Raw genomic sequence first — 17101 nt, 5'->3', positions numbered from 1 at the left:
GGAAAATACAGGATGATCCGTATACGTATTAGTCATTGGCACTTCAGTTCACTACGGTTGCTAACCCAAATGGGAAAATGCACACACCCGGAACTTCTGTTGCTGGGACAACAGCAGCAACAAAAAAAAAGGCAGTAACTTTCAAGGAGCATGCGTGATGTAATAATTTTGGTAAGAAAAGGGAAAATCCACAAATGCCAGCAATCACTGTTTACAGCACAGCAGCACTTGGGCTTGCCTTTTACCTCAGGCTTCCTAGAATCGCTTCCTTGGGAGTGATGTTAAGGTACGCACACAGGCTTTTGACTTTGATATCGGAGTACAGATTTTAAATCTGGGTGTTCAGTTATGGCGCTTATGGTAGTGTTTAAATACGAACAAACCAAAAGATGGGCATGTCTGTAAGCATAAGGCTGTGTTATATATAGCCACATGTTTAAGAAGCAACACAAGCCATGTTGAGCACTCCATTGGAGACCACAGTCTGCAAATTCCTATTTGCATTTCAGCAGCACCTATGTGACGTAGGACATGGGTCAACACAATTCTACTCCTCCAATTAAAAAAAACCAAACCAAAACCCTAACAGATTAAGAAGTTTCAGCTGATTTCCCAGTGAGTGTTCAAGCCCACATCAATTTACCGCCTGCCTAGCTGTCGAGAAGCGAGCACTTATGGGGCTGTGCATCAGTGAAGCCACTCCAGCCTGAGCTTCAACTTCCCAGGAACACTCTTGGGAGGTCCCTTAAAGACATAAAAGTAAAATTGATGCAGGTTAGAGTATAGCCCTGCACATAAATGCATGAGCTGCCTCAGCGAGGGCAGACTCAGTGCCTGTATACAGATGGGAACTTCTGAAAGCAATGCTGCCACCACCAAAAATAGCCTACAAGAACTATTTATCTCTACCTACCAATAGTCAGCTACACATGCATCTAAATGACGTCTGCTTCAGAAAGTCTTATTCTACACAGATGTGGCATTTATGTGACGTTTCTGTTTCTGTATAACCCAGAATATCCACCGGTCATTTGAAATAATGCATGCCGGAGGGAGATTTCCCCTGCGTTAACTTGCATTCTCTTTTTCTTAAATATGTAAATAGCTAAGCTGCTCATAAATTCTACACAGCAGAGTTTTTAATACTTAAATTTTAGCAATAATTTATTTTGGATTCCATTAATTTTTAAATGGGAAGATCAGAACAATTTCAGAAAACACAGTTCCCATTTAAATTAAAATAGCTGTGTAGCTCATCATGCCTAGAAAAAAGTACCACACAAAATCTATCAAGCTCTTAAGAAATGAGGGAGATCAAGAAACTGACTTCAAGTGAGTGTTATGAGCAATTAAATAATACTTTTTCGAAAAGCAAAAGCCTTGTTTAAATTCTGTTCCTCTTGAATTCTTACTGAATGACATTTAAAAAAATATTAGTGGCTTAAAATCTCATGATACCCCTTTACAAGCTTCCTCAGAAAGTTTAGGAACTGATCTTAAATCCAATCATTAACATCCATTGTATCCCTCTAATCCTAAACATCATATGGAAGACATTAGAGTGATATTGACACTGAGTATTCTCTGTGTTGCATGACCTCAGGACAACATGCCAGTTCCTTGAAACATGGCTTGGTTACAGAGTGCAAATGGGATCAAGCCATGTTTTAATCATGTTTCCAAGTTGCTCTAGAGACCCAGCCTTTGCAAGGCTGCAAACTGGAAAAAACCCAAAACCACCGATGTTGAAACAAGCTTCAGCTTTGCAGGCACTAGCACACTGGGTTGTGCAGAAATCATGCCGGCACCAAATGCTCCAACAGGGTCCTATAATGCAGATTTTAGCAGGAAATTATGGGTTAATATAGGCACTGAGCAACATACACCTTTTAAGACATGAAAAACCAAATTCTAAGCAGCTAAGCCACAAAATACACTCCACTTGCATGTACTTGTACACAAATGACAAGCAGAAATAGCCCTTCTCGCCATCACTGTGACTGGCCTGTACCCTTCTTCTTCAATCACCTCAGCCCTGCTCAGACAGATCTTTGCTGGCTGCTGGAGAGAGGAGCTGCTCAGGATGCAGCATGCCTTGCACACTGCTTGCTGCGGCTGCTGAGGGCCTGGAGGCTGGGTGGTGCAGGTGGTCACCTTGCAAACAAATGCTGCCAGGTCTAGGGGCCACTGACCAGCCCCATGGCACCCAGCCCCAGTGCATCATCCTTGGAAGCATAACACCTCGGACACCCTCCACAAACCAAGAATGACCCTCCTGCCTGATGGTCACAGGAGGCTGTAATGGAGCTATCCCCCTAGTCCCAAGCAGGAGAGGCAGCACAAAGTCACACAAAGAACATCTGCCCTGTCATCATGCTGCCTACCTTCCCCCAAGATCAGAGTGGTAGAGTACCAACAAAATGTATCTATAAAGGGACTGTGTGTTTCCACAGGAGGAATGCCAACTGAGATATAGTACTAGCTGCAGCAGTCACCACATGAAAAATCCCCTGTGGCAACACCCAGGGCATCTATACAGAAAGCATCACAGTCTAACATTTGAAAATGCCAAATCACATGCACTCTTCATAATACGGTCTTTTATAAAAAGCAAGGGGAAAGAGGAAAAAACCTACCCCACACTTAATCCTTGCAAGACAGAAGGTCTGTATGTACTGGAGGCCAGACAGTTTGCAGGTTTGTAAGTCCATTGAGAATTTTCAAATGCAGGGGGAGGAGAGGAAAGATTCTGTATCACCTTAGCCTCAAAGTATAGCTACACAAGGAATTGCACCTCAATTCAGGATGTGTTTTCCTCTCTATATACATTTATCATCTCCAGCTTCCTTGCTTATAATTTATACAGCTTGCATACTTCATGCTATTTCTTTTTAATTCATATGCAAGCCCTCTATAGACTCCTGCCTGACTCTTATTTTGAATATACTCTCATGTAGCAGCCAGACGCTCCTGAAAAGCCCTGTAACATGTTCACTTGGTATTCCCTATAGATGAAAAACAGTCTTAGTAAAGAAAATTAAGTTATAAGCTGTTTAGTCAGAATTCTTTTTAAGCCACTGTGTATTTGTTGCAGGAAGAAAATGGCAGGAAGAACAACCAGTGTCATAATTCCTTTGAAACTTTTATTCCCCAAGCTTATGGGTGTTGCACATGGGATCCTACTACATTAAATCCACTCAGTTGTTCTCTATTATTTTTCATTCATGTATCAAACTAAATGGTCTCAAGTCTAATGCCCATCTAAAGGCAATACACTATGCTTTCGATTAAACCCATAGATTATAAATTTCCTGTTCAGGTTAACAACCTTGCAAGTAGTCAAACCCAGAGACCAAAACTTGACAAAATGACGCTCACCTAAAACAAAGGGAACCGCATTGCTTTGAGGTGCTCAGAGAGATTTTCTCTCGAGTTGTCAAAACCAAATTACCAGAGGAGCTGCAGACTAAATTTAGACTCTCCAGAGCTGCATCCATCCATAACCTGGGGTTTTTGGCACATCACCACTACAGCAGGCATTCAGAAAGCTCAGGGGACACTGCACTTTGCTCGGCCTACTTAGCAGAGACAAAAACACATCTAAGACTCCCAAAGAATGCAAATACTTTATGACTAAGCCAGCCTCTTCTTTTGCTGCTCCTCATCCTAACAGCTCTGTTCCTGTAACTGGCAACTGGGGAACAGGCTGATATTGCTACAGCATATGCATTATCAAAGCTACTTCTCCACAGCAATGAGAGAAAGGTCTGATTGCTTTTTCTGTCATTATTATGAATTGTCATGGTGAGCTTTAGGTACATGCTGAATAAAGCCTTTATTACAAGGCAGAATCTCACATTATTCCTTCTTGCTTAGCTCAGAATGTTCAGAATTATTGCTAGGTTGGCTGCAAAACATGGGCACCCATGAGGTCTCATATGCAGGTGCTGAACAGAAGCGTATGCCACATCTAGGTAGCTCACGCCTCCTAAAAATAATGCCTTCCAGCTTTTCATGCAGACTTAACCTCCCCCCTTTCCCTCCCCTGCTTTTTCTGGTCTTGCACTAAGCTTTTTCTGGCCTTCTGATTGCTCCTTATTAATATAAATGAACAAGAACTGAATAGTCATGTAACAGCATGACAAATCTTCATGCCCTTTTCTAAAAAAGAAGAAAATGTCTATACGATTTTACAGTAGGTTATGAAAATTCAGTCACAGTGGCTCTGCAGCTCCCTGCTAACGCTGTGAAGTGCTTCATAGTTGTAAAGCGTTTCCCACTTATTCCTTCTCTTTGAATTCCTGGGGAAATGTTCATATTTTATGGAAACTAACATTAAGCTGTGTGAAAGCTGACAATGCTTCAAGGAACATCAGCCGAAGGAATGCCAGCATGAATTACGTTGGTCATTCTCAAACTACAGTCCGTATCATGCTTGCCGGTGCTCTTCCTGTCAGTTGGCCATTTTTGCTACTGTTCCCATAGTTTTCATCCTGTAAAGTGTATTGTATGTACATTAAACAAAGTACTTTGAGTTTACATGGTAAACTATATATATATTAAATACAGAAAGATTCCCAAAGCTTCTTGCTCATCTATCTTCAATCCCCACATGAGCATGTCTTGCATGTGAGAAACTCACTGTGCGGTCTCAAATGGAAAAGACCTAGTCCATAAGACTATCGTGCTCTAGTGTCTGCAATAATCTAGCAGAGCTTAGATTCATCTGCTCAGAGAATAAATTCCCTTGGGATACAGGGTACTAAAATGCTCCTTCAGGTAAGGAACTATTAAATCCCTGTCCGAGATTGTAATGAACAATAACACAAACCTAGTAACATGTAAGAATCAAGCTCAACTATCAAACCAAACAGGGAAATGCAAGTTTACAGCTTTGACCTGTTAAGATATGAATGTAAAAGCATCAGGTAACAATAGCAGTCAATACAGTCCAGGAAGCTCTAAAGCAAGAAAAGATTTAATGGAGGAAGAACTGAAATGAGACGACCCTTTTTCAGTTTTTCCCTTGTGGTGCGTCCCCAAATCCTCACTGGATGTCATAGAAAAAGTTGTATAACAAACTATATAATGAAATGGGACAGTGGCTTACTGACAATTTCCATGCTTTTCTTCTGCCTGCCCCACCCAGCAGAAGTCTCTCAATCTATTTTCTTAAATACCTTTAACTCCTTGTACTCTGCATAATCTAAATCTTCTTAGATCACCTCTCCCCTCCCTGCTACTCCTACTGGGAAAGATTTTGAGGTTTTTTTTTTTTGGGGGGGGGTTGTTGTTTTTTTGGTTTTTTTTGTTTTTTGTTTTTTTTGGTTTTTTTTTTTTGCAAGCCCACACACATTTAACTGAGTGGAGAATTCACTTCAAAAGCTTCCTTTCAACTATTTATGAGCATATAAATAGCTATACAGGAACAAGTCAATAACTGGTCTAGTATACTTCCTGTTTCAAACAATGGCAAACGTTGGGTATTTTGGGATGAAAATGTCCATTTTCTTCCATCTCTCTATAGCCTGATAAGCTTGTGTGCACGTGTATACTCATATGTCTCTCTATATAGCTACACCTATTTTTACACACATGCACACACATCCCCACATGAATGCTTTCTTTATGTATAACTCAATAAAACACTTAGGCTAACTTCCGGGCATGTAAATGTAACAACAGCTAACTATAACATTTTAAGTTCAAGTTCAGTAACTCCTAAAAAGGTTATTTCTTGTGTTCTATGTCTTTAATTACTTACTTTATATCAGTTACTAACATGCACTTTAACCTCCCCTTTCTCAACCTCAGTTTTATAGTCATTGTGCAAGCCTGCAAGCATGCAAGCCTGCTTCTGCAGCTAACAACTGTTTTTAAGTTTTGAGGTGTAAGCTATGAAGCTATCATACTCCAAAGATATTTCTGTACCTTTCAGGGGAACATCTCAGAAAAATTACCTATAATGGCAGGTAAATTCAAATATATGAATGTAAGACCCCACTAATGCATTTCAGCTGGATCAGTAAATAGCTGAAATCTGGTAACATGGCTTCAGTTCTATGCACTCTGAGCATTGTCTTCTTAAGTAAGATATTCCCAGCATGTCAGTTGTCTGGAAGTAGCAATCTAAGTTAGATCTCCTCCAACACAAACATCTTCAAATTTAAAAATCACAGTAGGAAATCAGAAAGAATCACTCCCGGGGGCATCTGTATTTTCAGTGAGGCATCAGCTTTTGTCTGTGTCATTTCTACTCATCATCTCGTTACAGACCCAGTTGTTTAACACGTATCTTGTAGCTGCCACTCTGATTAACCAAAATGTCCAAAGTATTCAAACCATTACTCTTTTTTTCAAGGCTCATTACCAAAGTTACTTACAACAAGAGTTCAGTTACACTGAGAAACAGGAGGATTTTCCCGACAAACCCTTAAAGCCCTTTCAGCAGCTAGAGGCTCTTTTCCTCAAATTCATGTTGTTCTTCACAGTCACACTTGTGCTCTTTTTCTGCAAACATCAGCAGCGACTTGAGGACCCTCACCAGGAAGGAAAAGGTGCCAGAGAGTTCTGCTCAGCTGGGGTGTCTGTTCTTTATTTGTCTCTTTGTCAGGTATGTCCACCCCAATGGCTTGAAAACACAATAGCTTATCACTGTATTATTTTCTTGCTTAGTCAACCTTTTTATCGCTTCTGTGTATCTTCTGCTACATCCATCCCATTCACCTCTGCATTTGTTACGCTTTCTCAAGACATCTTATCCTTCCACGATTAACATGAACGCAAAAACACTTACTTTAGACGTATATTAGACTCTTTTCTCAGAGTAACTGGTTTATGTCAAAGCTTAAAGTTATCTATTTTCAACAAATTGGACTTTTAGAGTGGTTTTAAAATAAACATTTGTAGAGCATAACACACTTTCTTACCTGAACAGAGTTGCTCGACTTTTGTGTAGTTTAAAGCTAATATATCATTAACCCATGCGATGATGTCATGTCTGCTCATAGTCTCTTGGGTTATAGAGGTAGAGTACACGTTGACCGCCATTCCCCAACTAGAAAAAAAAGGACAAAAAACAGTTTTGGCATTTTGGTCGTTGTTTTCTACAACAAATTTACACTTCCTGTTAAAAAAAAAAAAAAACAAGAGAAGGAAAAGCTGCATCACTGCACAACCTTCTCTTATGTACCGAGATTGGAGATTAAATTTTTATTCGTTGATGCTATATAACCTCCTCAGTGTCCTCTTGGAATATATGAACGTATTTCTCCGGCTGTCACTGATTTAAAGAACATACAAATCTACATTATTCTGCTTAATACTAATAAGGTAGGAAAAAAAGAGTAAGACATAGCCTGCAGATATACAGTCAGGATCAGAGACCTGGGATTTGTCACGTAGTGCTGCACGAATATAGTGATCTGACATATATCCGTCAGCTTTCTGCTGCTGCAGGATGATCAGACTGCCTAAACGAGTATTTAATTTTCACATATCTTCTAGAAGATGCAGCAGTTCTACTTACTCAAATACTGATTTTTCACCGGTTCAAGGGCCTTCTGGATCACTAATTCAGTTTCCAACAATCATAGAATGAATATCAGGTAACCTTTTTTATCAATTCACCAACTTCTATCCTGAAATTAACGGAGACTTGCACCCTCAACCATCTGGTTGGAAAGCTGCTGTGGAGCCCGATTCCTCTAAACTGTTAGGAACATTCCCTCTTAGCTTAAACCCATTTGTTCTTCTGCCAACATTATCCTCCAGCTCTAATGGCTTTTTCTTCCCCAGAGCCGATTTCATAATGCGTTAGGGAAAGCAGTCAGTCTGTCCCAATGCCCAGGTAGTCTAGAGCAAACAAATGAATCCTCCGAGTCTCTTATCAACCCAGACCTCCACTTCCTGCTCATGCCAGCAGTCCCTCTTGAACATAGCTGAACAGTTTCAAACTGAAACCCGGGGACAATGTTTCACCACGACCTTGGGAAACAGCACTCTGTGCTGAAAATTTTCATAGCCACATCATCTTAAGAAGATTCACCTAGTTAGCTAAGGTCCTTTCCTGCAGCGGGTAATTCATAGTATCTTTTATCATCAGCCTCCAAGTACACAGACTAGAAACACATACTGCTGGATTTTATGTTCTGTTATTCTACACTAGTCACATCTTCTTGTTACAAGACATTACTAAGAGAAAAGATGGGCACATCCAAGGTCATCTCATCAATAGTTTCAAAGAGCTGAACCAAAATCATTCATGAAAAGAGTAAATAATGTTCCCAAGACTAGTGGAGTTCAGGAAGTCTGCTAGTAACAATCCAAGTATGAGGTGAACATATGACTATTTGATCAGAAATGATCAAATAGCCTAAATAGCACTATTTTTCTTGTAAAGAAAGGCTTTGGTGGGGACTGCACACCTATTTCTCCAGTGACACCTTGTAGCTAACACTTAACTGGCTAGCTTTGGTGCCAGTCCTGATACCTCAGCCTTGCACCTCAACCTCCTCTCTCAATGAAGGAGAGCAGGATCTCTTCTGTGGGATCTGAGGTCTGCATTGACAATTTGCAGAGGTAACCATTTGAAGCTCAACAGACAGTTCTGCAGAAAACATGAAGACCACAAGGGGTTAACTCTGCCCATAGTGAGGTATGCTGGGGCAACTTCGGTAAAACGTGTGAAAAAACCCTCACCAGCATGAAGCTTGACTCAGTAACACGTAAGTACGTACGGGCCCTCTCCACACTCCTGTATGGGCACTTCCGAACTACAGAACAAATCAGCCTATCCTCCCTCAGTCTGTTCAGTTCTTCCTACAGGCTCCCAGACAGCACAGCTAATTGTATGAACTGTACAGCACTGCATTCACTGTAACAGTTAGCAAAGGTCGTTTTCTTGGCACATGCTAAGTGCTTGGATTGAACTGAGCGCTAGAAACAAAGTTTGAGAAATAGGGAGTGCCCTTTTATTCTTAAAACCACACCATAATGGCTAGCCATAAAAGCCTAGAGTCAACATCAGGATGGAAGGGACGGAGCAGACAAACAGCACCTTTGTTACTAGCAACTTCTGAAGTTAACACCACCACTGCTAGTATGGTTTTTACTTTGTTATTTCCAGACTTGTTATATAGATAAGAAACTAACAGAAATACACTACCACTGTCACTATTAAACTAACATGTTAAATATTGTTTGTAAGATCAGCTCAAGTAACAGCTTAACAGTGAATTTAACATTCATTTAAGATTCAGAATACTGGGGTTTAATACGAAAACAACCATTCAATATGGAACAGTCTGCTAACTTCTAAACAAGCTATTTAGGTGATAACAATTGAAATAAAGATACTCTGATCTGTGATTGCCACTACTTCATCCAATTTTAATAGGCCTCTCGAGGCCTGGCAGAACTCAGAAGAACCAGTGCTTAAAGAAGAAAGTCTACTCTGTTAAAAAGATCAAGAAGATCCACACGCAGGAAGGAAGCAGAAATTCCTCCTTCACCCTTTTCTAAAAGCAACTGCGAAGAGAAAGACCTAACTTTCTGCAGAACAACAAACAGCCTCCTTTGCTGCAGCGCACAGGGTGGGGAACTCCAGGAAACAGAGCAAATGAACAACCTTGAGCTTTACAATGATACCCTCTGAAGGATATCTGTAATATAACTTACGCTGTGCCTGCAAATGAATTATTGCAGTCTATGGGTCAAATGCAAGCCCAGGTTATTTGTCAGAGACAATAGCTTCACATTTACACACACAGGTATGCATGAGGGTGTACCAACACAATTTTAAACCATATGCAAAATCAATCAGAACTTCTGATAAAAAAAATAAATCAATAACATGCCAGTGCCATTTATTCTCAGTGACATGTTAACACGTTTGAATCTTGCACGTCCCCTTCTCCTGAAGGACTTCCCCGTGCATTTGCATCCCTGGTCACGCACCCTCCTAATGGTTACATTTTAAATAAACTCAGCTGGGAAGGTTTCCTTTAGTGTAAACATGTTCCACTTTGGTGCTTTGATATGCATACATCCTGTTTGCCACACAGACAGACCTAGGAAAAAACCAAAGGAGGAGGAAAAGAACAACAGGCATAGGTGGCAGAGCCATGCCCAGCAACAGACAAGAACCACTGTGCTTGGCATCCACAGTTGGGCTCAGGCTTTCTTCAGGACTGCTCCCTAAGTGCTGAACTACTTTGAAAAATGTGATCCAAACTCAAAACACATTAATAAACATCTGTAAGGCAATGCTACAGAACGGCTGGACAGGTGGAGATACACAGAACATACTCTGAACAGCCAAGTAGCTAACAACCTGGTCGTATGTCTTAATATACTTCTACTTCCCAATGACATTATTTACATTTTCTACTTGTTAGGCTTTCCTTGTTTAGACTGAACACTCTCAAGAATAAGACACACAAGGCTGAAAAACAGCCTCTACCTGAGACCTTCCACCTTCCATAGAGATGTCTGGCAATTCTACAGTAGCTAAAAACAGATGGAAGATAGCACATCATATTCCCACTTCAGAGCGCACAGGTGCTTAAAAGCTTCTGTTACAGTACTGCCTAACTAGAGAGGGCTCTCCTTTGTTTTACTTGGGAGAAACTGAAAATAAAATCCTCAGTAAATACAAACAAGCCATAGGAGAGTCTTCACATAGTAGTCCAGACCATTCACTTTATGCACGCACAGCTAAGCACCACAAAGCTGAGTTCAGAGGATTAGTTAGGTGCTGAAAATCACGTATATGCTTAAACAGTTACCTCAGTCAGAAATATAGTGGCTCAGCATGTCTGATGGTAAACGTTACACCCAAAGGATTATTAATTTCTCAAGGCATTACCTGCAGCACTGAACATTCAGCTATTAGACATTTTCCACCGCTCTTGTTACAGATAACTGCAGCTGTTGCAAGGTGCTATCCAGCTGTGTTTAAGGACAGTTGTGCAAGAGGCATATTTACTTTACTTTTCTGGGGAGAGATGAATAATTCTTGACAGAAGCAGTGTTGTATTATGGCAAACCAGTAATAATGGCAAGGCTGAATGAATTACAGCAATGAATCTATAGTGTAAATACCCATCACGTGTTCTCACCTCTGAACCCACAAGGCCTTCCTGTTTCATACAATTAAGCATAGTATGATGCTAAGTTTTTAAATGCAGTAGAAAGCCTGTGTGACAATACAAACAGGAGTATTCCAGAAGCTGGCATCTAATAGTATCAGGATAGATACCGCCAGTAAAACAGAAGATAGCACACCAAAAGTTACTGAAGCAGAAGATAGAGCAGAAAGGCGATGATGTAGCTCCTGTTAGAAAGGCTTTCTAGATCAAAGCTACTGCAAAACAAAAGCCCCTGAAGGAAGAAACCTGACAGCCTCAGCAGCTGGATCCCTGTTGCAGAAGGAAAATTCATCCTTTCATACCATCCTGAAACAGCAGCTGGACCTCGCCTGCTTTTTTAACATTCACTGCATACAGCTTTAGCCATAGTCATTAGAGGCCAGTTATGCTTGAGGTTGTCTTCACTGAAAGGAGTGCTGAGGACACATAAACAACACAAAAAGCTCCTGTACAGTGCTTACAACAGTGTTCTTACTCTACTTTTTGACTTATGCTGTATTCTTCCAGCAAATTCAATGGCCATGGCCAAAGGCTTTATATCAGAGCTTTACAACTGAAGTGGTATTTGTAGCAAGCAGCATAAAGGCTCTGTCTAGTCAGAAACTCAGAGTTACTAAGATTAATCACAAAGAGATATTGCCATGGGGAAAAAAAAATAAGGAGAAAAGAATCCTGTGGTTGTATTATTGTAAGAAATTCACACCTTTTAAATTGCTGACGGTTAAATTTCTTGTGTGCTGTTCCCATGTTACTACATAGCCTTGAAATGTAAAACAAAAAATTATTATCCATATTATTATTGATATACTTCTGAATGCCATGTTACCTTTACAACATGGATCTGGCTTGACAACCTAAAATGATTTGTGAAGCATGCTACAGAGTCTAGACAAGACTGAGGCAATCCATGTACATCTTGATTGCTTGAATGTTGCAGGATTATCATTTAACACAGCAAACAGCGTATTTTCTATTGTTCTCATTGCAGTTTCCTGTTTAACTGCAAGTGAGATTAGAGTAATAAAGATTTACTTAGATTGGACTAGGGCATTCTCTAATTCTGTTATTTTAGATTAGAGGCTGCCTGCCAACCCTGGGATGTTCTGACCTACACAAATGTTTGTAACTGGTCTAGACCCAAATATGAGAAACTCTTACAAAGAAGGGCAGTAATTCTGGTTTGTGGTACACAAGGCTTTAGAAAAAGTTAAAACCCCAAAAACGTATTAGCTGAGAAGCAGAAAAATGCTGATTCTTTTTTCAGACATTCAGCTCCCCCAAATCTCAAACACACAATCAGGAGTATTTAAACAATATACACAATCTGAGCCAAAACCTCTGAGATGGCCCAATAACTAGCAATGCTGCACAGTTTTTACAAAACAGTTTTGAAGTTTATTCATTAACCAGTTATGAAATTGGGGTAGTTTGCCACAATGAAAAGAACAGTTACGAATTCCAAGCAAATTATTTAGTGCTCGGAAGATTTTAGGGCACCTGAGGAGGACAAGCCACATTCATTGACTCGAAGTTGATCAGTTGGGTTTTTTTAATCTGCCAGTCATATTTGCATAGCATAAATAAGATTTGGGGTTTTTTATTGTTTAACTACCTTTTCACTCCTGCTGCCACTGAAACTGTACAGCAATGTGATAATGTCGTGTTTCCACAGTAATACTAACACCATTTTCCCCAGGGTCCACCTTTGCCTCCAGAAGTACAACGTGGTATTAACACTTAACTACATGGTATCTTAATTGTGGCTGAAAGTGTTTGGATACTTTTTGAAAGGTTCCTTATCAATTTCCATGAGTAAACAAGTCTTAGCTAAAAAATACATTCTTGGCAACGGATAGAGGTTCAAGAAAAGCAGACACAAAATGGAAGCAACTCAGAGTCTTTGGCCACTGCCATTTCCACATAGGTATATTCAGACTAACTGGTTAGAAAGAAACCACAGCACCCACAAACTGCACCTTAGAGTAGTCCAACTAAGCAGTTGCAGTGCTCAGCGCTGAACAGGCACTCAAAATGGGCAAGAATGCACAAATCTCGGTATAAAAAGAACATTACTACAAATTAAGAAGGCATTTTAGTAGCGAAGAACCACAAAAACCTTTGAAGTGGGATGAATGAGAGGAACATAAGCGTGGCAAGACTGTAGTGCTTAAAAAAAATAAACTGCTTTTACTTAAAGTTATTACCCTCCCCCCACCAAGGCTTTCAACTCAAGATCTTAAGCTTCAGTTGCTGCTTTGATGCCCTGAAGGAAGACATTCAACCTGTAAAATTTTCGCAACAGACACTGGCAACTAGCCTACCTTTCACAATAGACAATGGGATTGTGGGGAAGATTGATTCAGAGAAAAATAATTCTCAGACTTATACAGTAAACCCAAGTCGATTAGAAACACCTACAATTTACAAAAAAAAGAAGAGGATCTAAGACTATTTTGTAACTAGAAAACCTTGAAAAAGCTGAAGAATAAACCAACATTTAATCTTCTGTGAAACAAAATCAATCCACCAAGATACTATGAGAGCATTAACTCTCCTTTCACTGTTTTTTTTTCCCTCTCATTAAAAATAACACATTACTAAGTATACATACAGACGTAACTAAAGGATGTCTAAGAGGTTAAAAAGTGCCGTAAAGCAAGGTAACAGCAGTGCTGAGAGCACATCATGGTGGAGAAAGGATGCCTTGAGAGGCAGCACATCATGGTGGAGAAAGGATGCCTTGAGAGGCAGCACATGTTAACAAGCCCTAGTTCCTAGGCTGGGTTCTGCAAATAATAGGGGAACATTCTATCTTTGCTCCCACTAAATGATGGATGTTTTTCAGACAGTAGATCCCCAAGTGCTTTAGCAAGTGCAGATTTATCGGAAAATGAAGACGGTAGCAGAGAAGGGCTTGTCCCCAAACCCACTGCCCCACTTGAGCACAGTGCATGAACTCCCAGGCAAAATGATGTGGATACAGCCACACACTTAAGCAGCCACCTGCATCTACGCCAGGAAAACATCTGCCCCTGATTAGGAAGGGACAAAAATAACCAGAAACCTTAAGAAACACCAACACCGCTGGGCACCCAAGGCACTACGCTGTACGCAGAACCCACCAGCACAGCAGCCACACTGCAGCCTGGCAGCAGCTCCGGCAGGGCAAGCAGCCTGCTGCTCCCGACTCCTGCCATTTCCGCCTTTTAAGTCCAGAAAACGCTGTGGGTAGGCTTGGGAGTTTCAGCAGGGCTGAGATCCAACTGGAGTCAGATGAAGTCACCGCATGAATTTAGTTTTGACCTATCCGGGGTTTTGCTGCCCCCCCTTCTCCTCCCCAACATGTACACACTGGGAGGTGAAAGGCTAAAGTAACACGTCGATTTACTCCAAGCATAACGTAATGGCAAATGAGATTTTGTAATACTATACAGCCCTCCTGACAGGGGGTCTGAGCAGCCTCCAAGGGCCTCACCCCCACACAGAGCCAGGCAGCAAGGCAGTGACTCAGCAGGAGACAGACACTGAGCATCCACAGAAGACGATGAGCCTGGAAGAAGGGAAAACAGGAGTATTCAACAAGGGGAAACGCAATGCTTTTCTCCTAACATGCAACTGCTGTATCCTAACAAGAGACTGCAGTACACTTAATAAAGTCTGGCTGTCCATGGTATGCATAGTTAACCAGGAGAGCACTCTCACGGGAAAGGTCTTGCACTAAAGAGGAACTACAATATATGTTTTCTACTTGCAAATGATGCAATACGACACAGAGAACAAGAACTTTGTAATGCATCAACTTTTCTCTCTTTTACATTAAAAACAAATGTAGATACACACCAATTTAGCACTGCAACATTTATTCTAGGCTTAACAAACATATATGTTAGAGTCATAGAATATACTTCCAGTATCTAAAGGAGGTACAAGAAATCTGGAGAAGGTCTTTTTATAAGGGCATGCAGTAATAGGACAAGGGGCGATGGCTTTAAACTGACAGACATTAGATTTAGATTAGATATTAGGAAGATATCCTTTACTGTGAGGGTCGTGAGACTTTGGAACAGGTTGCCCAGAGAAGCTGTGGCTGTCCCATCACTGGCAGTGTTAAGGTCAGGTTGGACAGGCCTTTTTGCAGCCTGGTCTACTGGAAAGTGTCCCTGCCCATGGCAGGGAGGTTGGAACTGGATGATTTGTAAGGTTGCTTCCAACTTGAACCATTCTGTGATTCTGTGAATATCCTGAGTTGGAAGAGACCAACCAAGGATCGGTGAGTCCAACTCAGTATTATTGCAGGGAATAAGGCCCTGTGAAAGTGGCCTTCTAGCTAGTCACTTTGAAGATATCTGGAGTGACACCCAGGAAAGGATGAGAAACAGTGCAGCAAACAGTGCAACTGTCCGAGGACCCATGGGCAAAGAGGCCAGAGCACAGCCTTCATCAGAGAGCTGTGGAGCTGCCAGGCAGGCAGCCAGCCTTGCTCCATCCCAGAGCAAGACATCATAGCAGGAAGGTGGTGACACTGATCAGGGGTATAAGACATTTATTTTAAGCCACCTTTACCCTGCAGTTGTAAACAAGCATGTGACAACGGATGAAGCAACAGGCAACTGTGGTGGCTGCTTTCACTTGTGCATCACTCTCCAAAACATGGCTGTGTATTTCTGTAATGCAAAATATTAAGCTCTAGTATGGTTATGCAGGGTTCCCACTGCTACCACAGCTCTGCTGCCATTTGTGGTTCAGAAGAGAAGTACCAGGCTTCCTGCTGGGTATGCAGAGCACTCAGTGGGCAAGTTTCTGGGACCAAGCTTCATCAGACATATGTGACCTGAACCACATGTAAACCCTCTGCCAGCATTGCCTCTGCAGACCACTGGCCCAACACGCGATGCAGTTTTTTGTTAGGCTCTGCATTCAACCTCCCTCCCACTTCTCCCTCCAATGCTGGTGAAAGCTGGGCTAATAATAATAGTTGCAAAAAACTTAAAAAATCTTGGAGTTCTGACATCTCTGATGCTGCCGAAATAGGCCCAAATAAATAGTCCTGCCTTTGGCTTGTGAAACTCCCTACAAACCATTATTAATATTATACCAATTTCAAGCATTAACACTACCAGACGTGACACAATTTTGGGTTTGGATACCAAAGCAACCTGACCTTTTCCATGGTTCTTATGAGTTAATACTATAATAGACAAGGAAACACTGACATTATTCTGGTGCTCAAGATAATACCAGTAAAAGACTTCCATTTAAGAATTAATCCTACCAAGGACTGCCTAGAATAAGGCTGAACTTCTAAGTGCAATTGCTTAACTGCTGAATTAATTTTGGAGCAACTAAAACCAGAATTCGCTAATCGTTCGCAGATAAATTGCCGTTTAGGAACATGCTAGCTCAACCATCTGTGATTTATGTAATATATTACTCTTGCTGTGTGCCAGCAACCACGAACTTACTTTACCATTGCTGCACTACCAACACAGTTCCTGAGACTACCAGCATCAAGTACAGCTTTCCCAAAAGCTATTTTTCCAACCTTATTAGTCTTTGAAGGTCTGTGAAGTTGGCATTTTCTTTTTGATTTTAATTTTTAACATCTCCTGCCTATCTGACGGTGAGAAATCCCCAAAGATTAGTTTTCCCACATAACAGCCTTTTCTATGGTGCCTACTGCTTTGATGCAACTGTGATTGTAAGAACAGAATTACTGTCAGTTACAACAGTTTTTGTCTATAAGCCCCAGTAAAACCTTGTACCTTAAGCTAAGAGAAGCATAGATGTACTGTTTAATGGGATTTGGACTCCTTTTGTGGAATATCATGAGGTCAATTCCTGAAGTGTATTGCTTCCAGCTGGCAAACAGTGACATTACCAAGTTCAACTCCCACAATAAACAAGGGGAAAAAGAAAAAGCTTATTGCTTGAATTACCTTTGACTACATATA

General features: G+C 41.0%; 1 protein-coding gene across 5 annotated transcripts in view; it reads right to left on the bottom strand.

The window, feature by feature from the left end:
• The window catches only part of MAPRE2 (microtubule associated protein RP/EB family member 2), a 106715-nt gene that overhangs the window by 35417 nt on the left and 54197 nt on the right, over nt 1–17101 (bottom strand). For 4 of the 5 annotated variants that reach the window (XM_065668221.1, XM_065668222.1, XM_065668219.1 and 1 more), the window contains one exon: nt 6930–7057. The exons of the other annotated variant lie outside the window; for it this stretch is intronic. In XM_065668221.1, coding sequence (XP_065524293.1) covers nt 6930–7050 — 121 coding nt within the window. In that variant the 5' untranslated portion in view covers nt 7051–7057. The remainder of the gene's footprint in view (nt 1–6929; nt 7058–17101) is intronic. 5 annotated transcript variants of the gene reach the window in all.

The sequence above is a fragment of the Lathamus discolor genome, chromosome 2 (assembly GCF_037157495.1).
Source record: "Lathamus discolor isolate bLatDis1 chromosome 2, bLatDis1.hap1, whole genome shotgun sequence".
Classification (NCBI taxonomy): Eukaryota; Metazoa; Chordata; class Aves; order Psittaciformes; family Psittacidae; genus Lathamus; species Lathamus discolor.
This window is presented reverse-complemented; position numbering and strand designations above follow the sequence as displayed.